This window comes from Chlorocebus sabaeus, chromosome 1 (assembly GCF_047675955.1).
Source record: "Chlorocebus sabaeus isolate Y175 chromosome 1, mChlSab1.0.hap1, whole genome shotgun sequence".
In the NCBI taxonomy this organism is placed as follows: Eukaryota; Metazoa; Chordata; class Mammalia; order Primates; family Cercopithecidae; genus Chlorocebus; species Chlorocebus sabaeus.
The window spans coordinates 45,982,206-46,004,973 of record NC_132904.1 but is presented as its reverse complement, the minus strand read 5'-3'; the positions used below and the strand labels follow the sequence as shown (position 1 = coordinate 46,004,973).

Below are 22,768 nucleotides of genomic sequence, written 5' to 3'. Positions count from 1 at the left end.
AGCAAGGGGGAACTGGGATGCTGAAGCCAGGATTCCTGGGTGTGAGGCTGAGCCAAGCCCAGGCAGACATGCCTTCTGATCTGGGCTTTGTGCTCCTGGTACCCCGTTAACACCCCTCACTATCAATGTGGGGCTCTTATCACCCTCTTAAAGCTCCAACCCCACCTGACATTTTTATTCGCTGAATTGAACCTGTCCATTCCTCCTTTCGAGCCCTGTTTGTGCTGTTCCCTCAGCCTGGAAGATCCTTTTCCCCTTTTGTCAAATCTTACTCATTCTCCAAGGTGCGACTCAGGCGGTACGTCTTCCACGGAGCACTCCCTGATCTCTCAGGAAGAACTGCGTCCTCCCACTTCTGGGCTCCCCCACACACCTGGTTCATATGTCCCTTTGTCTCTTACTTTGTTCTGCTGCTATAGTTAGCTGTTTATGCACCTGCCTCCCCCACCGACTTCCGACTTTGGAGCATCCTCACCCCCTCAACCACCTCTGCAACCCATGTGTTCAGCACAGGGCCTGAGCCTGTTGATGTACCCGTTAAAGGCCAAATGCAGGGTAGTGGCAGGGTCTCAGGGTTGGTAGCTTTAGGGGCTCTAGGAAGGCAGATTCCAGCTAGGAGCCTCCCAATTAAAGAAGATGGTCAAACCATAGCCAGGAAGAGGCCCATAACGCCATCCAGATTTTCATCAGCATGTTCAGCTGTGGCAGGGGGCAGGGGGCAGGGGGCAGGGGGCAGGGGACATGCTGGTTTCATGGAAAAGGAATGATCAGGATGACCACCTCACGAGAATGAGTCATGTGCCCCAGAGCATCCAGATGAAGGCTTGGCCTCCTCAGTGGGTGGGCTGCAGGGGGACAGCATAAATGCTCACTCACCTGGCTCCCTCATAATTCATTCCCAAGGTGTCTGGATGGGGAAGGGTGCCATCTTCCAGCGCAGGAAGCTTTCTCAGCAAAAAGCAAGCTGGAGATATAAATGAAGGAGAGAGGGCAGTTTCAGATCATCCAGATGGGAAAACAGGGGCAAAGAGAGATTAAGTGACTAGTCTCCGGTCACACAGTGTGCCAACAATTTGTTTTCAGGTAGTCAAAACCCTGATTTCCTGTTGGGAGTCACCTTTCTCCTCCCCTGGTGCCCTGCTTGCCCCTTGCTACAACAGACAGCCCAGAATCAGAACTCAGTTACCTGTTATTTGTATCATACCCCGAAGCCTTCTAATAAATATCTTTTCTGCCTAAGTTACTCAGAGTCCTCTTCTGTTGCTGGCAACCAAATAACCCAGACTGATGCGTGCAGCAAACTCGTGGAATGAATAGGCTCTGAGCCCAGGACTCCCAATGCTTAGTTCACTGCTATTTCCATCCTGCCAAGCTGCCTACCCTCCTTGCCCAGCTGTCCACTGTCCAGCCATCTGTCCTCACGTCTGAGCAGACTGCAAACTTGAGTGTTCTGGATCCCAAACACAGGGTCTGAGTGTTCTCTGCTTGGGATGTGCCCAGACAAATGACTTCCCTTCCATCCCTGCTCTTCTCTGAGTGGGAGAAGCAGGGTGTGGGCATGGCAGAGACCCCAGGGAAGAGAAGATGAAAAGTGTAGGGTAGGCCCAGCCTGCTGAGGGGCTCGGCAACAGTTGTCCATTTTTCATTTGAGTCTGATTCAGGGATTGGACCATTCATTTGTTCAACCCGTTTACTAAACACTTCCCATGTTCAGGCTACGTGTGGGACCCTGGGAATACAATGAACGACAAGCATCTCGTGGGTGATGTAGGCAAGAAGAAAAGGCACTGGTGACACAGGTGACCCGTGTGCGGGGAGACGAGCAGGGTGCCCTGGGAGTGCCAGCCAGACCCCTAGGGAGGCAGAGGACTCAGGAGAGTTTCGGTTCCCAGGAAGGGTCATCTCTGATGAGATGTGAAAGAGGAGTTGGGGGGAGAGGCTGTGGGATGAGACAGGAGGGGGTGGGGTGCTCCAGGTAGAATGAGGACATGCAGACAGGCCTGGAATTGACACAAAGCAGGGCACATTCAAGGACTAGAAAGAAAGGTAGTCTAAAAAGGGAGTGTGGAAAGGGGGTGTGGTGTCGGATGGGACAATCTACCGAACCGCTCACTTGTAATTTTTTTCCTTATCCCTCCCCTTCTTTCCAGAGAGGTAAAGCAGACCTACACTCCCTTGGGAGAGACAGCTTGGCTGTAGGATCAAAGGCCAAGTTCCTGGAGGAGCTATCCTTCCAGTCTTTGTTCTGTGAAAGCTGGAGCACCTGGGGATGGGGTGTCTCTTGGTCAGGGAGGTGGGGGTGTGAGGAAGGGGAGGGGGTCTCCGGGCCTGGGAAGGTGACAGAGCCCATCAGTTCCATGACTGGTGCCTGGTGTGTGGGTGGGTGGCACTGAGTGCATAGAGAGGGCTGGATCTCCGCTCCAGGGCTTCTGCTGCACCCCACACGGCACCCTCTCGACAGAAGACACACAGTCTGCAGACCCAGAGGGGCTTCTCAGGTGGGGCTGGGATATCTCAGCTATAATCAGCGTGGTTTCCTTGAAACATCCCTGGCATGGTGGTCACAGCAGTGGGTTGAGGTCACTCCAGTGACGACTGGGATTGAATTTCCTACAGGGTAGGGTTGCTAGGGAGCTCTGAGTCTGGACTAATTTCATTTAAGGAGCACAATGAGACATTTCTTCCATACCTGATATTAAGGATTAAAAAAATCAACCCGTTCTAGGAATAGATTCTTGCCTTGGGAGGCAGGAGACCAGCTAAAAGGTGGGTGTGGCAATCAGGTAAGTGATGGGGCATCCTAGCCTGGGACTGCAGCTGGGGACTGCCCCCTTGCTGGACCCACCTGCTCCAGTCACTCTGATTTCAGACCATAACCGTCTCCTCATCACCCCCGTGAACATGAAGCACATCCTTCCCGTCACCCCTTTGCTTAGGCTGTCCCTCCTGCCTGGAAGGCCATCACCTCTTTGCACCCCTCCTTAAAATCCAACTCAGACTTTAAGCTCCAGCTTAATCTTGAATTGCTCTAGGAAGCCTTGCCTGGGGACAGGTCTTCACTCTGCTCTAGTCAAACTGTGTGGCTCTGGGAAAGTGTCTTTATAACTCTGAGCCTTAAATTTTTCTCATATGTCTAACACGGATGACAATACCTTCCACACAGGATTGCAGTGAAGACCACCAGTGAATGAGAAAGGTGAATGTTGACTATCATGGTGACTGGTGAACACCAGGTGCTCAGGACCTGTGCAAACAACCAACAAAGGCACAGCAGAGAAATGAGGGTGCTGGTAGTGGGGAAGCAGGTGTAGACAATGTATAAACTCCCAGGAAAGGGCTGGGAACCTAGCTTCAAGAAAGGGCAAAGGGCTTTGAACAATGCCAAGTTGTCTGGGGCAGCCTTTGGACAAGAGAGGCATCCCAGGACCATGTGCCCTCCCTTGCTGACAACAGAAAGGCACTGTTGGACCTGCAGGTGTCTGTGGTCTGGTCCAAAGGTTCAGTAGGAACTGAATTTACCAGCTTCCCCCTGTACTCTGAGGAGGAGGGGGCTGGAGGGAGATTTGAGGAGACCCCGTCCTGCCAAATTCTTATTGGGTGGGATGGGAGCAGGAGAAACAAACACAGATTATTTGCTGGCTTTGGCCACCCTGCTGGGACCAAAGTAGCAGGGGCTAGCTGCATAGGCAGCATTGAGAGAGAGCAGGGGCTCATGGCTGAAGCCAACACATTCTGTCCTAAATACATCTTTGAGGTGGAGGGTCAGAAATTCACACTGATTCAGCTCAGACTCTGTGGACCCTCCCAGCCTCTTCTCAGGGCCACTCTGGCTTTCTTTTAAAATGTATACTTTTTAAATTTCATGGTCAGATTGGTGAGGATGGAAGGGAATAGAAGGATGTGATCAGGGAGAGGATGGAAGCAGCAAAAAGGGCAGAAGCAATCTTAGGGCCACCTGTTCAGTAACATCTTAGCCCCTGACCAAAGAGGATAACAATGACAGTATCTTCACAATAGAAAGGGCAGCTATCACTACTGCACCTGGACCACCCAGGCCAGGCACTGCTCCGGTGCCTTGCATGTGTTAGCAAATTCAATCCTCACAGCGGCCCCTGGAGGAACCTGCTAACATTCCCCGCATTTTCTAGACGAGGAAATGGAAATTCAGAGAAGTGAAGTTACCTGCCCAAGGCCACACAGCTAGTCATCACAGAGCTTCCCCCACTGCCCACATTCCTAACCCCTCTTTCACTTTTTAGCTTTTGGTAAGAAAAAATATTCTGCAAATACACCTCTGTGAAGAGACTGCACATCATGGCAGTCGCTTTCTACATGTTTTTAAAAAATCCTCACCATAAATTTATGTGAGTAGCATGTGATGATCCCCATTTTTACAGATGAGAAAACTAAGGCTCAGGGGGTGAAGTGACCCAAGTGAATGAGTGAAGGAGCAAGAGGGAGATCCCTGTCCCTGTGTTCCTGCTTGGGCTCATTGCTGTTCTCCCAAGAAGAACGACTGGAAGTCCTGCGCTGGACCACGACCTCAGGTTTCTCCACTTGAAGCAGCAGCCCAGGGAGCAGGCTTTGGAAGGCTAGCTTACATGGGGAGTTTGGGAGGCTGGCTTGGGTGGGCAGCCTGTGATGGTGGCAGCTGTGTTCCATCAGTGCCGTGATGAATACACTCACTGGCCCTGGGCTCTGGTCCCAGGCTACTGTGTGACCTTGGGCTAGTCATTTCCCTTATCTGAAACTCAGTAGCCCCAAATGAAAACCAAACAGCCTGAATGAGATGACCTCTAAGGGCCTTTCCTTAGAGGTCAGGCTTCAATTCTGAACCTGTCAGGTTTAATGAGGCAGAGGGTGGAATGGCAGTGAACCAGCCAAGGATGCTCACAGCATCAGGGAAACAGGCCTTGGTCCATGCAGCCCAACCTTCAAGCGTGGAGGGCAGATCTGGCCTGAGCCAATTATTGACAGAGTCCAGGTTCAGCTGTGATTTGATGCTGTGGGTGGTCCGACCTAATTCTAAATGGTGCGGCAGTCAGGGACCCAAAAAATAGAAAGGCAGGATTTTGGAGTTCAAAGGTTATCTGGTTGGTCTGAACCTCTGTTCTCCAAGACTCTGAAAACATTCCATTCTGCTCCCTCTCCTCGCACCTGCCCCCAGGTATGCAGTTTAATTTACAGGGAGAAAACAGCAATCACAAAGGCAAAGGTGTGATCACACCTCTTGTGGGCGTCTTCTGGTATTTCCATTCAGTTACATGCTTGCTCCTACCTATAATGCCTTAGGATGCACTTTTCCCTCCACTGGAAAACCCCCTTTTCCCTTCTCTGCTTGGAAAATTCTTGTTTGCCTCTTAAAACTCTGTTCAAATGTCACCTCCTCAATAGAACCCTCCCCAACTCCCTTAGGAAGAACTGGGTACTCTGTCTTCTGTTCTTACCTCTTATGTGTTGATGCCGGTCTCCCTGCCTCACGCAGAGCTACCTGGACATAAACCTGTGGTCTATGATTACTGCAGCCTCCTTTTATTGCAGGTTTATTGTGTGCTGGATGTCGTGCCAAGCACTGTACATTTATGACATCATTCACTTCTCACTGTAACCCTATGAGGTAAACAGTCATCCTCCACCTACACGTGAAGATTGGGACTTGGAGAGACTAAGCCATCTGCTCAAGGTCATATGGTTGGTACGTGGCAGAACCAGGCTTCAAACTCAGTTTATATCAACTCCAGGCTTTATTTAAATCACAAGGTTTCCAGCATCTGATATGGACTTTTCTGTTTCCCATGTCTAATACTGTATCTGGCACCATGCAAATGTTAAAAAAAAAAAATGAAAAGTGGGGTAATGTTTGAACATTTACAAACGGCTCATTAAAAACATCATAAAAGGCCAGGCATGGTGGCTCACACCTGTAATCCCAGTACTTCGGGAGGCTGAGGTGGGCAGATCACCTGAGGTCAGAAGTTTGAGACCAGCCTGACTAACATGGTGAAACCCTGTCTCTACCAAAAATACAAAATTAGCCAGGAGTGGTGGCGGGCACCTGTAATCCCAGCTACTTGGGAGGCTGAGGCAGGAGAATCACTTGAATCAGGGAGGCGGAAGTTGCAGTGAGCAGAGATCGCACCACTGCACTCCAGCCTGGGTGACACAGTGAGACTCATCTCAAAAACAACCAACACCATAAAAGTAGTAAACACACAGGCTTTGGCTCTGGACTGCCTGAATATGAATCAAGGCTCCCTGATTGGCTGCCTGATCTTGGGCAAGACTTTGACTTCTTTGTGCCTCAGTTTCTTAATCTGTGAAGCAGGGATAAGTGTGTCTACGCCTCAGAGGGTTAAAATGAAGATTAAATGAATGTTGATCTTCACACAAAGTTTTTACACGAGATGCATGGAAAATGTGTAGAACAGGGCCAGGAAGCTCCTAAAAATGTTAATTGTCATCATCTTGTGTTTCAGGCTTTGCCCGTTTCCCAGTTAATATAACTTTTTTCCTCCCATGGATAAAGTACATGAAGGTTCTGGGATGAATCTTGGGGTGTGCTGGTAAACTGGTTCTTAACTTTCTCTTTACTGGACCTGAACTGCTGTATCACTGGGAGCAAGATGAAGCAAACTAGAATATTATGCAGGAATTTTAAAAAAAGAATAATGTAGGCCAGGCATGGTGGCTCACACCTGTAATTCCAGCATTTTAGGAGGCCGAGGCAAGAGGACTGCTTGAGGCCATGAGTTCGAGACCAGCCTGGGCAACACAGTGAGATCCCATCTCACCAAAAAATAGTATGTGAGCGGGGCATGGTGGTATACACCTGTAGTCCCAGCTACTCAGCAGGCTGAGGCAGGAGGATTGCTTGAACCCAAGACTTCAAGGTTGTAGTGAGCTATGATCGCACCACTGCATTCCAGCCCAGGTGACAGTGCGAGACCCTATCTCAGAAAAAAAAAAGAAAAGCCCTGATCTGTGCCCTCTGCCAATTTTCATGTAATGCTCCCACCATGGCTGATTTCAAGCTATGAATGTGAAGAGTCACGCTGCCAGGCTTAGCAGAGGTCCAGAGTTTTGCTCAATCTGTGCCTCAGTTTCTTCATCTTTAAAACAGATCAGCAGTAGGACCTAACTCAAAATACTGTTGTGAGGAGTAAACCTGAAGCTCTTAGACAAGCACATGGCATGCTGTATGCTCTGTGTTAGCCAATATCACTGTTAGGAGTTTTAACTCAGTCTCACTGTTGCTTATCTGGCTTGGACACTGACCCAACCCCAGCAACTGGCCTTCTGCTCTAACGGGCAGAGTCTCTGCCTTCTAGGATTAGGCCTTGTCCCCTCTTGCAGCTCTCCCTTCTCCCTTTGTGATATAGTTTGGATATCTGTCCCCACCCAAATCTCATGTTGAATTGTAAACCCCAGTGTTGGAGGTGGGGCCTGGTAGGTCACGGAGGCGGATTCCGCATGGCTTGTGCTGTCCTGATGAGCGTTCTCACAAGATCTGATCTTTTAAAAGCATGTGGCACCTCCCCCAACTCACTCTCTTGTTCCTGCTTTCGCTGCGTGATGTGCCTGCACCCTCCTTTGCCTTCTGATTGTCTGCTTCCTGAGGCCTCCCTAGAAGCCAAGCAGACACCAGTGCCATGCTTCCTGGACAGCCTGGCCATAAGCCAATTAAACCTCTTTTCTTTATAAATTACTCAGTCTCTTGCATTGCTCTAAAGAAATTGTTGTATTTCTTTAGAGCAATGCAAGAATGGTCTAATACACCCTGGAACTAGAATTCTGGCCTAGCCTGTGTTGGTTACGCACCCACCGTGATCACATATTATTTCATGTCTCTGGTTTCATCCCTAGACTTCCCTCATGCCGCCCTGGGCCCGGGCTGCCAGTGCAGCTGTGCCTTGCTCTGGATGGTCCATGATGATCCCTTCTGGCATCTGCTCTGCTCCTCATTGCTTACAAGGCTCCTTTCTCACAGGGCTGGGATGTACTTACAGAGGGGAAAGCTGAAGTTCAGAGCTCAGTTTGCTCCCACCTGCAACTAGAGGGGCCCCTAGCTCCTGCCGCACCCTGCTGTGAGCTCCAGCTTCTCATCAGCGCCCCCTGCCCCCAGCCCGATTTAACCCTTCTGTGCTCAGGCCTGGCTCAGATCGTGGCACACTGGGAAGATCTCGGCATCTTTGGGTTTGGTGGAAGAGTCAAACTGAGTCAGAAGCAGGGCCTGGAGGGGAAGACACAGAGAGGCAGGGTTTGGAAACATCAGCTGGATTTAAGGCTCTTTTGCCAGGAAACAAAAAGAGTATGAACTAGGAAAAAATATCCAGGTGGGACCAGGAATCAAGGTTGAAAGCGGCCTGACCTCCTGAATTCAAATTTAATAAATAGCAGCTGCATACCTACTGTGTGCCATGTGCTTCTCGGTACCTTACTTCATTAGCTCTTTGAGACAACCCCATGAAGACATCATTATCTCACTCTGCAGGAGCTGCAGGCACTGAGAGAGGTTAGGAACTGACATGAGAGGAGGTACGTGGTCTCCCGGATCCTGCTCAGGTGGCCAATGGAGAACACAGGACAGGGCCTGGTCCTGGGCCAAGGATGGCTGAGCCTCTCCTTGCCTCGTGCCAGTAGACAGCTGGAAACCTGGGCCCAGGGCAGGCTGTCAACAGAGGTCCTCAGTCATGGGCGGAATTCCTCAAAGCACGACAGACTGACCCTTCTGAGGTCACATATTGTAAGGCAACCGTAGTCCTCCGGGAAAAGGATGAATTCAGAGGCAGAGAGACCCGGCTGAAATGCTGGGCTCTGCCACTTTCTCCCCATGGGGCCCCTAGGCTGGTGTCCTAACCTCTCTGAGCCTCAATTTCCTCCCATTTAACATGGCAGCGATGAGAGCTGCAGAGTTGTGATGAAGCCTGGGAAGCAAGGGCTGTACATAGGGAGAGCCCGGCAGTCCTGGGGCAGGCCTCCTTTTCCATATTTCTGCTGACCTGGCTCGAAGCTTCACTTCCTGTCTCCCTCCAAGTCAACCTCACACAGGCGACACTCTTGTTCTTTGTACCAGGCAGTGCTATCAGCTACAAAGGTCTGCTTCCTAGTTCCTCAGGCTCTGTCAGGTGTTCCTGGAGCTAATGAGAACAATGCAGGCAACAGCAGCTGGAGGATGAGAGGGGTCTTCCCAGCAGAACCTCCTCTGCCCTCTGGAGAGCTCCAGGCTGTTTCCAGGTCCCCAAGTCAGACCCAGAGCCCTAGGAAAGGGTGGGTAAAAGAACTGGAAACTCCATTTCGCAGGATTTCCCAAATCCTCCTCTGCCATGACATCCGCCTGCCCCAGCCATGCTCCCTCCTGCTTTTCTGCCTTAGTCTCTCAGCTCCTAGAGCGGCCCCTAGCTCCTGTCACACCCTGCTGTGGGCTCCAGCTTCTCATCCGGGCCCCTGCCCCCAGCCTAATTTAACCCTTCTGTGCTCAGGCCTGGTTGGGAAAGGCCTTCCTGCCCCTCTCCTCTCTGTGCTGTGGTTTCCTGCCCTTCCAAGGCCCACCTCAGCCCAGGTCTCCTCCAGGAAACCTCCCTAGTGAGTCTAGGGTGTGTTAACTTCTCCTCTGGCTGAATCCTTCCCCTAGCATTTTTTGTGACTTGGAAACTGGTAATGAGCCACACTCTGTCCCTGGCTGCTCCCTGGCTCTCTTGTCCATAACTTTGGCTTCTGTAAACTTCCCAGGCTGAGAAGGGGCAAGGGATAGAATTCCTCTATCCACCCCACCAACAGAAAGCCCAGTGCAGAGGAGAAAAAAAATGGAAGGCAGGAGAATGTACATCCAGCTCTTTCCTTTACACTCAGATTTGCAAGGAAGATGGGAAGGAAAGACCAAGTGGGAGAAAAAAAAGAAAGACATGAGTGGAAAAGAGCGGAGGAGGAGGGAAGGGCAGCTGCATGACACTCAGTACCAGGGTCATGAGAGGACAGATCAGGCCCATGATCCAGGTGGCCATGAATCATGCTTCAGGGCTCTCACACTCTGATTATGCAACTCCTAGGCTCGACACAGAGACCTCTTTGAAAACCTTTGGAACTCACCTCCTCCAGGGCAGCCTTCCGTGATTGACTCTGATCTCTGCTCCTGCTCCCCTTGACTCCCTGAGCTGCACTACTTTGCACTCATCCATGTCACTTCCCATGATGCCAGGTCCTCTGGGGGAAGGCATGGAGGTCTCTGCCTCACTGGCAGGAAGTCAGTTTACATTTATCATCTGTAGCCAGAGATCAGACTGTCTTTTTTTGACCACTTATTTTTTTTTTTTTCCAGATGGAGTCTTCCTCTGTCACCCAGGCTGGAGTGCAGTGGCGCGATCTAGGCTCACTGCAGCCTCTGCCTCTTGTGTTCAATCAATTCTCCTGCCTCAGCCTCCCAAGTAGCTGGGACTACAGGCGCCTGCCACCACACCCGGCTAATTTTTGTATTTTCAGTAGAGATGGGGTTTCACCATATTGGCCAGGGTGGTCTCAAACTCCTGACCTCAAGTGATCCACCTGCCTCGGCCTGGTGCTGGAATTAACAGGCCTGAGCCACCGTGCCCGGCCCCACCTTTATTAGCTCCAGAGGGTGGTTCAGAATACATTTTGCATTTTAAACCCAGTTTGTCTCTGAGATAATCTTGCTATAATCTTGTATCAATTTCTTTAATATCAGGCTCTGTACTGAGCCCTGGGGGACACACAGATAACTAAGAGCCAGTCCCCGCCCTCCACCCAGCATTCAGCCTAGTGAGTTGAGTGAGAAATGTATTAAGGGCCCACTGAGGCTGTCTTATGGGAGCACTCAGGAGGGCACAAAAATAGAGTCTGGGAAGCTGCACAGAAGAGACCCGAAGGACAAGCAGGAGTTGACCAGATACAGGGAGGACATTCCAGGCAGGGAACACTGCAGGGCAAAGGCCCGGAGAGATGAAAGCACAAGGTACGCTAGGCAGAGGAGGCACCTCAGTGTAGCCACAGAGTAGACATAAGAGGGACTCTTGTCACACAGCAGAGGGCTTCATGCATCAGCCTAAGACACACTGACTTTGACTCACAGACCATTTTTTTCTCAGCGGGACAGAGCAGGTATTGCCATGCTAGCTGGCATTTAGAAATCCGTGTGTGTATCAGGAGTTAGTGGGGGAAAAAGTGACAACATGGATGGATCTCAAAAACTATGCCTTTTTACTTTTTTTTTTTTGGAGATGGAGTCTCGTTCTGTCACCCAGGCTCGAGTGCAGTGGCATAATCTTGGCTCACTGCAACCTCCATCTCCCACGTTCCACCGATTCTCCTGCCTCAGCCTCCGGAGTAGCTGGGACTACAGGTGTGCACCACCACGCCCAGCTAATTTTTGTACTTTAATAGAGATGGGGCTTCGCCATGCTGGCCAGGCTGGTCTTGAACTCCTGACCACCTGCCTCGGCCTCCCAAAATGCTGGGGTTACAGGTATGAGCCACTGCATCTGGCTTTTTAAAAACTATTTCATGACACAAAAGAGCACATACGATATGATTCCACTTATATGATGATTAGGAACAGACAAAATCCATCTACAATGATAGAAATGGGAACAATCGTTATCTCTGAACTTTCGGGGGTGATGGAAATCTTCTGAGTCTTGCTCTTGGTGATGGTTATATGAGCTCATGCAGTTGTCAAAATGCACTGAACAGAACACTTAAGATCTGTACATTTGACTGCTTGTAAAGTAAACCTGAAGAACATGGGTGAGCATTTTTGGTTGTTATAATAACTGAAGGGTGCTACAGGCAAATCTATAGGAGATGGGGCCAGGGATGCTTTCACAGTAAAGAACTCTCCCACCCAAAGGCCAGTAGGTCCCTGTTGAGAAATACAGCTGCAAGCCATGGGGAGCTGCAGAAGGACGGAAACACCAGAGAGACCTGGCCACATCTGTATTTTGGTAAGACAAGGCTCTCGTGGTGGTGGTGGCAGAATCTTGGGACAGCGATGTGGCACAGAAGGTGGACATATGATCTTCACTGCCACTCCTAGGCCTCATATTTGCCTCTGAGCCCACTGGCCTGATGCCGTCCTGGAGGGGCCCCAGGAGGTCCCTCTGAGGCACCTCAGATGCTGACCAGCTAGGGAAGTAGCAGAGGCAGCAGATGGTAGTGGAAATGGCAATGCCTCACCCAGCCTCCCGGCCTCATGATAAGCACCAAGGATAAAAGTGATCATCTTCCTCTGAAGTGGAGTCTCAGTGACGGGGGTCTCCCTGAGTGTCTGGAGCCACTGGAAGCGGGGCTGAACGCTACTGCTGCTACTATAGAAAAGCACTGTTTTACATCACAGGCTAAAGAACACAGCTGACTTGCATGAAAATACTCACCTGACCCCTCCCTTCAGAAAGCCTTCTCTGACCTCCGTCCTGGGCAGGTGTCTCTGCTGTGTTCCCACAGCCCTACAGAACACAGTTACTGCCTAGGTTTCAATTCTGGCTCTGACACTTACTTGCTGTGCGTACCTGAAACGGAGTGACTCAAGCTCTCTGTTTCCTCACCTGCAAATTGAGGATAACAGAAACCGTCTTCACTGAACTGTTACCAAGATTGAGATAATGTAGTAAGCACTTAGTAAGAGCGAGTGCTTATGGTGAGCCTAGAATGCATCGATACAGACCACTGTTGCCAGGTGACTCCTCTGGTGCCTCCACTAGACGTTAAGCTCCTTGTGGGCAGGGTCCTTGTGGTCATGTTGATTGCTGAGGGCCTTGTATCCACCGCAGTGCCTGGTACAGTAAATACTTGCATGCTTGAATGAATTCCACCCACTAAGATCTCTCCCGAGAGCTTTCTTTTTCCACCCACAATGCCTCTAAATCACAACAATTCTTCAGAAATGGAGCCAGACTCATTTGTATTCTGCTCCCTCTTCTCTCTTCTGTCACCTCCATGGCCATGCAGAACCCAAACAACATTTAGTTTTTAAATTAACAGCTTCTTCCTGGACTCTCTACTCCTACGACTTCACTCAGTGGTCTTCATACTGGGCATGCAAAAATCCTTTTTAAAAAATGCACCCCACACCTCTCAAAAAGTTAAACACAGAATGACCATACAATCCAGCAATTCCACCGCTAGGTATATATCCCAAAGGGTTGAAAGCGGGGGCTCAAACAGATCCTTGCACACCAGTGTTCATAGATGTATTATTCACAATAGTCAAAAGGTGGAAACAGATGAATGACTAAACAATGTGGTATATCCATACAATGGAATATATTCAGCTTTAAAAATGAGATTCTGATATATGGTACAACAGAGATGATCCCTGAAAACATTAGGCTAAGTGAAAGAAACCAGACAAAAAAAGAAAACATGATGCCACTGACACGAGGTACCTAGGATAGGGGAATTTATGAAGACAGAAAGTAGAACGGAGGTCACCAGGGGCTGGGGGAGATGGGAATGAGGAATTAGTATTTACTGAGTACAGTGATTCAGTCTGGTAAGATAAAAAGGTTCTGGAGATGGACAGTGGTGGTGGTTGTATAACACTGTGAATATACTTAACGCCACAAAATTATACACTTAAAATCGGTTAAAATAGTAAATTTCAGGTTATGTGCATTTTACCACAATTTAATAAAAGCCTCCCACACCAAACAACACACTGGAAGGACAGACTTCCCTCTGAAATCTGACAGAGCTGCATGCCCCTCTGCCAACCCTAGTGCTCTGTGACCTTGACCTCCTGGCCCATGATCTGTCTTCTTCTCCATCCTCTCCTTGGTTCCAGCTCTCGTGTTCCCTATTCTTTTTTCTTCTTTCTGAGACAGGGTCTCGCTCTGTCACCCAGGCAGGAGTGCAGCGGTGTGATCTTGGCTCACTGCAACCTCTGCCTTCTGGATTCAAGCAATTCTCCTGCCTCAGCCTCCTGAGTAGGAGGGGCTACAGGTGTACACCACCACGCTCGGCTAATTTTTATATTTTTACCAGAGACACAGTTTCACCATGTTGGCCAGGCTGGTCTCAAACTTCTGACCTCAAATGATCCCCTGCCTCAGCCTCCCAAAGTGCTGGGATTACAGGTATGAGCCACCACACCCAGCTCTCTGTTCTTTTTCTACTGCAGACCCCAGGGCCAGGACATGTTCTTCTTGATCCCATCATATCTCTTGAGGGTGCTTCAGATAGATGCTTTGAGACTCTGAGATGGAAAAGCTATGTGCCTGGAGATGCTCAATATGGACTACGCGCAACAATAAAGACATAGTTAAATAAAGTAGGGACCAGCCAACCAGGTATAAACAGAGAAGTCACGACAAAATGTTAAGTGAAAAATGCAGGCTATAAACCTATATGTGGACTAATTCCAACTATTACAAAATACAGATCTACAGAAAACATAGAATGGGGCATATAAAACGATGGTTCATCTTATGTTTGTTCTCTAGCAAGGAGTATGGTTATTTTCACAACTGTAATTTATAATTCATACCAGACAACACCTCTAGGCAGATGATGAAAATATACACATGGTTAGTTTTGCAAGAATCTTCAGAATTGATTCCAGATGCCCATATGCCGCCACCACTGAGGCCCACAAATCTCTCCCAAACGGCTTCCAGAGGAACGGGGGGGCGAGGGGGTGTTTCATCTTGACTCTATAGAAAGACACATGGGGACTTGGTGTGTCTCTCTAATGACTGCAACCAACTACCTCACCACAAAAAGGAGGGCAATTTAGGGTCTTTATTTTGCTATTGGACTAACCAGAAAATTTGGCTGTGAACAGTTTATCCCTTACATTAGCCCAAAGTTAGGAATTCCCAAGATGCTTGTTCCCTTACAAATCTGCAAACAGTGGATCTCCTGCATCTGGTGTGAGGGGATCCCCTCCCCATCCAACATGCTACACCCCAGGTATAGAAACTTGAGTCACGCTTGCTTCAACGGGGACACAGGAAGGAGGGTAGCTTCTGTTCCATGTGCTGCAGCACAGCGGGAAAAGCTTTTCTCAGTCTAAGAGTTTAGAAATTTCTGAGTTTTGCCAGACACCGGTGACCACGATGCTCGTTCCACATCTCACCAGATGTAGAAAAGACTGAGATGATGTTAAAGAATGGGGGGAATCTTATTTTCCATAATCCCCTAACATAAGGGAGAGCCTTTTGGTGATAACACTGCTTAAAAGTGAAAAGAGTTTCTAGTTTGTTTTTTTTTTTCCTTTGAGATGACCTGAGTTTCTACCTTCTAGAGGTGACAGGTGACAGACCTGTGGCTTCAGATGGAATCTGGACCAGGGGGTCCAGAGATCCTGTGTTTCTAACACTGAGCCTGCATGTCACCTAGCCCCTCACATGGTCCAGTCAGTTTTCCCATCTCCACTTGTAGACCCATTTCAACAATTAATTAGGTGCCTGAAGCATTTGTATGTCTATAATTTCTCCCTCCCCACTGCCTTCTCTTTTTGGGAATCTGTCAATTTACTGGAGATGACAGCATCTTGTACTGCAAATATGGGTCTTTGTGTTAGAGATGAGTTTCTTTAAAACCTCTATGAAGGAAATGGTTGAGAGTTCAAGAGAAAATTTGAAATGAAGCCAGAAGGATGTATATTTGTGCTGGGAGGAGGATGAAGAAAGACCAAAAATGTTATTTTCGTTGTTTTACAGTCATTTCAGGTATGTTTTACTATTTCGTATTAGTCAACAGCAGTGTTATAGTATCAAGCCATATTGAATAAAATATGCAGACTTCACTTAAATTTTCATACTTGAGCAACAACACAGAATTCAAGTTATCTGAGCTTTACTATTTTGATCATAGTACAGCTTACTATACCCTTACTATGGTATAATATATTTATTGGTTCATATAAGTCCAAGATATGCAGTCTCATACATAAATGGTCATTTCCAACATTCATTCATTCATTCATTCAACAATTATTTACAGTGAAGGGTCAGGTTTGGTTTGCTAGGCACAAAGAATATAAGGTGAATAGGATGTCTGTTCTCTTAGATTCATTAACATCATGCAACTTCTCATTCTTTAGGTCTATAGGTCCTTACATGACTGGCTCTGCTCACTCTCTCACCTTTTTCCTTATCACTTTCCCCCTTTATCTCTTACAGCTACACTTCAGGTTCCTTGAAGATACCAAGATATTGTTACCCCAGGGCCTTTGCACCTGCGGTCTCCTGTTTTTAGAATGCTATTCCCCAGGTCTCCTCTTCATTCAGGTCTTTGTTCAAATATCACCTCCTCAAAGACAATTCTATTTAAAGGCAGATCTCTTCCTCCACTCTTCCTCCCAGTCATCCCTCATCCTACTTTATTTTTCTCCAAAGCACTGCTCACCACCTGAACAATTTTATCTTTGCTTATTTTTATTTTCTGCCTCCCCTGGTAGAGCTTGGGGAGGAAGTTCATCTTTTTAGCAGTGTATCCCTAGGGGCTAGAACAACCTGGCATGTAACAGATGTTTATATGTATTCGGAGAATAAATGAATGAACTGGTTCTTGATAGTTTAGGGTGCTTGATGAACCAGCTTTGCAGGAGGGATCATTATGGTCCCTGGTAGATTTATAGCCCCTACTCCTAAGCCTCCCACTCCTCCTCCTGTTGGGCTCTGTCTGTGAATGGCGTCCTTGGCCGTTCAGTCTCAAAGCCTTGCCACCACTTATTCCTCCCTCCTGCTAGTGCCTACATCTAATCAGTTACCAATTTTAGTGACACTGTGGCCTCTTGCATCAACTCCTTTTTCTAACCATTCTTACAACCACCCCCAGTCCATACTCTATCTCTCACCTAAACCACTGTCATCATTTCCTACCTGGGCTTCCGGCCAGCAGGCTCTCCTCACCCAATCTGTTCTCCAAGGGGTAGCCAGAGTGAGTTTCATCATGCTAAGGTTTGATCATGTTTCTTCCCCACTCAAAAACTAAAGACTCCCAACTCTATAGCTTGGCAGTCAATGTCCCCCCAATAACCTCCATCCCCTTAACCCAACCTTCCTTCTCAAGACCCTTCTTTTATTCTTTTTGATCCAGTTGGAATGAACCGCTTTCCAGTTTCTGTATATATCCTAGAAGTCCCCATTGCCTGCCCATCTTCTGCTTATGCTGTTTCCACTTCTTGAAATAGTTTTCTTCCTTTCTTCTAATGTACAAATCATTCACCCAGTTTAAATGCTTGGCTTCTCCAAGAAGCCATTACTGACCTGTGAGGAGATTAAAATTCCTCTTTCTTCTCAACTCTTTTTTAAGGGGTTATCCGCCTCTCTTTTAGGGCAAGTCTCAGGAAAGGACAGGCAATATGACACAGAAGAGTTCAGAATCTGGAGTCAGATCATCTGAGCTGGAGGGCCTAGCTCTCTGGATCTGAGACTTTTGAGGTATGCACCCTTAGATAAGTGAAAATCCAAGCCTTAATTTCCCTATATGTAAAATGGGGATAACATTATTGATGTCATGGATGTGTTATAGAGGAGTAAGTGACAGAGTATAGGAAAAGCTTTTGACACTACATACAAATTAATTATGAAATTCTATCATGCTAACATACAAAACGTTGAATAAACAAAAGTGTTGCTCCTCCCAGGGAGTTTTCATGGATGTTTTATGCTGGTTGAGCCTGAAGTCCAGGAATAGGTCAGTGGGGAAAGGATTTTTTTGAGGGAGGAGGACTTTTGAGGCCTTAAGAATCCCATGTCCTTGGATGATCTGAAGAAAGGAAGACGTATAGGGTATATCCACAAAGCTGGGGTCCTAGTGGAATTACTAGCTACCAATTCTTGAGCATTTCGTATGTGCTAGGGACTGTACTAAGTACTCTACATACATCATTCTTGAGTCAGAAATTATTCCTTCATAGAGCAAAAGAAGCCCCTAACAGTTATATAAATATGTGCTCCCCCCTACCCCACTGCCAAATAGTTCATAACATCATCAATCCAATGATGTTATTTTTTGGATGGAGAAATTGAGACCCGGAAGGGTTATATACTGACATTGTACAGCCAGTGAGGAAGAAACTGGGCCTGGAATCCAGATCTCTCCACTCTCAAGGGAGAAACTCCTACATGGCAAAAACCCAGGGGCCACCATTCATTACGAAGTCTGTGTAAACTTCATAGCCAATGCCATCTATATGGACTGCACTGTCAGTGGCAGCCCCTGAAGTTCTGCCACTTGGCCACCCTGGCTCAGCTCCATGATGAGCTGCTCACCCCTCAGAAAAGTTCTGGATGGAACTAGAGACTATGATTCTAAGTGAAGTAACTCAGGAATGGAAAACCAAACACTGTATGTTCTCACTCATAAGTGGGAGCTAAGCTATGAGGATGCAAAGGCATAAGAATGATACAATGGACTTTGGGGACTTGGGGGAAAGGAGGGAGGCGGGTGAGGGATAAAAGACTACAAAAATTGGGTTCAGTGTATACTGTGGATGATGGGTGCACCGAAGTCTCACAAATCACCGTTAAAGAATTTACTCATGAAACCAAACACCACCTGTCCCCCCAAAAACCTATGGAAATAAAATTAAAAAAGGAAGTTCTTGAGACCAGAACCTCAGGTCCCTGGAGACTGAACACTGCTCTCCTTGCCAACTGTTCCATCCAGAGTCTCCTCCAAGGTGACAGACTCCATCCCTTCACCATCCGTCTGTGCTTGTACTCCTTCAACACACCTCTCGGGGCACCCTCTCTGCACCAGGCTTCAGGCTCAGCTCTGGGGACACCTGGCTGCCCTTGATGGAGCCTTGTGCTGAGAAAGCACCCGAGCCTGGTGTGATTGTAACTCAAGCTTCCCCAGCAGCTTTGTCAGCAGCACCAAGAGGCTGCTCTTAACAAGCCCCAAGGAGAAAGAGGTGGGGACCTCCGCAAAGGGATGACTAAAGGGGCCTGGTTGGAGTAGAAGACTTGGCCCTCAAGGGCGAGGGAAGGGTGACTGGGAGGGCACGCAGTCAGGACACAGTGGAGAAGAGGACGAATCCTGGGATGCCACATCACCCGATCCAACTGAGGACACTCAGGCTCAATGTGTCCTGGGTGGATCAGGATTAATGCCTGGGAATCTGATCTCAGGTCCAGGGCTTCTTCATTCTCCCAAACGGAATCCCAAACTCGGAGTGTTTGAGTGTTTGCATAAGAGACATGAGAGCTCTCTGAGGTTGAAGGAAGCAAATTAAAGCCCCCTCCCCCGTTTTTTGGTACAGCAGGTAGGGATGATAGCAAATGAATGGCACCTGCCCCTCCAAGTGGGGCAGGGCTGGAATTACACACTTTCGTGGTACACTCAGGTGAATTTTGGGGTTCTGGGGCTTCAATGGGGGTGGGATCTAGTTGTGTAGGAGGGGGCATGAGTATGAAAACCTGGGACCCTAGATTCTAATGACAGCTTTACCACTAACTCTCCGGTCACCTTGGCCAAGCCACCTTACTGGGCCCTCAGTTTCCCCACCTGTAAAATGAGGAGGTTGACTAAGTTCCGAAGATTCCTCTGGCCCTGATCTTCTAAAGCCCTGTGATCCTGGATAAGGTAAGCCTCCCAAGGCTCTTACACGGGCAATCTCCGGTTTTGCAGGAGCCTGGGCCTTATCCAGAAACAAGCTGCATGCTGGGGGAGGGGAGCGCGCTAAGCTTTTATTCTGGGGGAGGGTGGGACGCTGGAGGCTAAAGCTAAAGGGTCGGTGGAGGCGATGCGTTGGGAAGGCTGGGAGCCGCGCTCTAGAGGCCGGAAGGGTAGCGGCGATTTCCAACCTCCCTCAGGGGCTTCAGGCTCTGAAGAGGCAATGCAGCCCAGAGCCGCGCACCAACCTCCGCCGGCCGTAGAGGCTCACACTCCAAAACACTATCCCGATTCCTCCCCGGAACCGCGCACGGGCTTCGTGGGGAGTGGCTGCCGCTCCCTCCCGGCTACCAAGCGCCGAGCCCCCTCCTCTGCGTTGGGGGACCCCTCCCCCAGCATGGGGGCGCCCTGAGCCCCACGGGGGCGTGGCGGGGGCGGGCGCCGACTCCTCAGCCCGGAGGACTGGAGAAGGTGTCAATTGCGGGGCCACCCCAAGGAGGGACCCGCGCCCTGCACCTTCCGGCTCCGCACACAAAGGCGCCGACGGAGGCGCTGCACTTACCGGCCAGAGCGGGCTGCGGGCTGCGGGCTGCGGGCTGCGGGCTGCGGGCTGCGGGCTGCGGGCTGCGGGCTGCGGGCTGCGGGCTCCAGGCGCCGGCGAGCAGGCGGGCAGGCTGGCGGGAGGATGTGCGCGCGCGAGTGTGCGTGTGTCTGCGTGTGTCCCTGCCTGTGTCTGTGCCAGTGTGTGCGCGACGGGGGCCGCGCCGAGCTCTGTGCGTCTGCGTGTGCGGGGGCGTCCGTCCTTCGGTCCGTCCGCCCGGCGCTCCGTCCCGCGCTCCGTGCGCGCTCCCTCGCCCTACAGCCTCGCCAAATGCGCTTCAGCTGCTGAGTCGCAGGCGCAGCCGCCGGGTGGGTTTGGCACCCCCCAGCCCTGGCTCCGCCCCGCCCCCGGGCGGGCTGGCGCCGCTCCCCGGGAATTGCGCAGGGCTGGCGGGGCTGGGGACCGGGAGATCGGGCTGCTCCCGGGGCACGAAGGGGGCCGGATCACAGACCCTTAACCCCTGACCTCATCTCAGGTGCCTCCCTCTCCCGAGCAACTCTGCGCTGAGTCCCAGCAGTCGTTGTCCTCAAGCCAAGGTTGCCTGGACAGGGAGGGCGGAGGAGTGGGAGCATCGCATCCATTTCATTCATGATTTTTCTCCTCTTGGGAGCCCCGGGTCGGGCCGCGCTGCTACGGCAACCGCCAGAGGGACCCCGCCAGGGCCGTGCGCGCTGAACCTGGGACGGGACAGACAGGCAGACAGAGGGAGTAGGGGCCAGCGAGACAAAGGGGGCAGAGTTGTGGGGTGGGGGTTGGGGGGTGGGGGGTCGGCTCACTGGGGGCATGCTGTGGCCCTCCCCCCATGTTACCAACACCTGCGCAAGTGGAGCGGCCGCATACTAGGGCGCACGCAATACCGGGTGACGAGTACCAGTTCTAGGACGCTGAGGAGGCGCCCCTTTTCCCAGTTCTCCCTGTTCAGCCTCTGGGGAGCTAGAGCGAGCGGACAGCTCCTCCCTCCGCTGAGTCTTGCCCTCCTGACGTGCGGCGCGGGGCACGCATCTGTCGGTTTTCTCGTGGGCACCAGGGGCCCGGACGCGCAGGGAGCTGCCCATGCGCCCCACAATTCTCCCGCAGTCTCCGGTATTCTGCAGGCTGTTACCACGCTGGCCAGAGGTTTCCGGCATTCCATCCCCATAGGGACTTGAGGCTGTGGGCTGCACACAGGGCAGGGATCCTAAACTCCATTTTTCACACGGGGAATCAGAGGCGAGCCACCACATAGCTACCACACTGGTTCCAGCCATCATCCCCCACCCCCCCGGGATTTCCATAATAGCGTCTTTACTGGTCTCCCAGCTTCCACCCTTGGCCCCCTGCAGCTATTCTCTACACAACAGTCCCAGCGGCGATCCTTTAAAATTTAAGTAAGAGCACGTCGTTCCTTTACTGGAAAGGCCCCTCATGACCTGCAAAGGCCCTTCAGGAGCTGGCTCCCTTTTAACTCTTTAAACTCTCTTTCTACTGCCCTCCCCTTCTCCCACGCTCCAGTCACATTGGCCTTTTTAATGCATCATCCGCATGGCAGCCCTGTGGCCTCAGGACCTTTGCACTGCTGGTCTGTCTGGAAACTCTTCCCCCTGATAGTCACATGGCTACTCCTTTACCTCTTCAACTTGTCACTCCCCCCACCACCTGCCCCCAAGACGGAGTCTTGCTCTGTGGCCCAGGCTGGAGTGCACTGGCTCTATCTCAGCTCACTGCAACCTCCACCTCCCGGGCGCAGGCGATTCTCCTGTCTCAGACTTCAGAGTAGCTGGACTACAGGTGCCCGCCATCATGCCCAGCTAATTTTTGTATTTTTTTTAGAGACGGGTTTCACCATGTTGGCAGGGTTGGTCTTGAACCCCTGACCACGTGATCAGCCTGCCTTGGCCTCCGAAAGTGCTGGGATTACAGGCATGAGCCACCCTGCCTGGGCTCAATGTGTCACTTCTAAGATAATTGCTGTAACTATCCTGTTTAAAGTTGCTGGGCCTCCCTCCTCATTTTCTCCATGCAGACTTTTATTTCTGTTCCCTGCCCCTGAGGCTCACTGGCCTCATTGCCAGTTCCCACCTCAATCCCCCCTCCCATCCCAATCCTTCAGCCTCACCTCACAATTCTGTTCTTTAAACGAACCCTGTGTTTTCCTGTATCTAGGCCTTCGTTCACGTCGTCCCTGTTCAGTCTGGAATGCCATCCTCCCATGTCTTGACTAATTTTTAAGGTCCAGCTTAAATACCACCTCCTTCTCCCCATATTCCCAGGGACACTCAGCCTTCATTACTTTCTGTCTGCTGTGATAGTGGTTCCTTGTCTTTTTCCCCAGGTGCACTATGAACTCCTGGAAAGTTGGGCGGGGTGTCTTCCCTTTCCCCAGTTCCCAGCACAGAAGGGCCCATCAGTACATGTTCGTGGATCAAGGGCACTGATCCGGAGGCCCTAGGCTGGGCCTCGATTGGTCTTTGTTTTCCCCCACTGGAAAAAGACCTAGAGACCTAGACCCAATTAGGTCCCTGTGTTGCCCTCGAGGAGTTTCCTGTGGGGTGGGGGAAGATTATACATTGGGTAAAAAGGCCATACTGCTTGGGTTGTGTGGAAGTGTGAGTA

The 22,768-nt window shown here is 50.2% G+C and overlaps 1 protein-coding gene across 2 annotated transcripts in view; it reads right to left on the bottom strand.

Annotated features, from left to right (window-relative positions):
* PTPN5 (protein tyrosine phosphatase non-receptor type 5) overlaps positions 1–20,829 on the bottom strand; it is a 64,072-nt gene extending 43,243 nt beyond the window's left edge. The window contains exons 1-2 of one of the 2 annotated variants that reach the window (XM_008004640.3): positions 20,138–20,829; positions 877–964 (exon numbers count right to left, since the gene is read on the bottom strand). In XM_008004640.3, the coding sequence (XP_008002831.2) occupies positions 877–896 (20 nt within the window). In that variant the 5' untranslated portion in view covers positions 897–964; positions 20,138–20,829. Of the gene's footprint in view, positions 1–876; positions 1,044–20,137 lie in introns of those variants that run through there. The other variant, XM_073017823.1, reaches the window with a different exon arrangement.
* Positions 20,830–22,768: the final 1,939 nt, after the last annotated feature.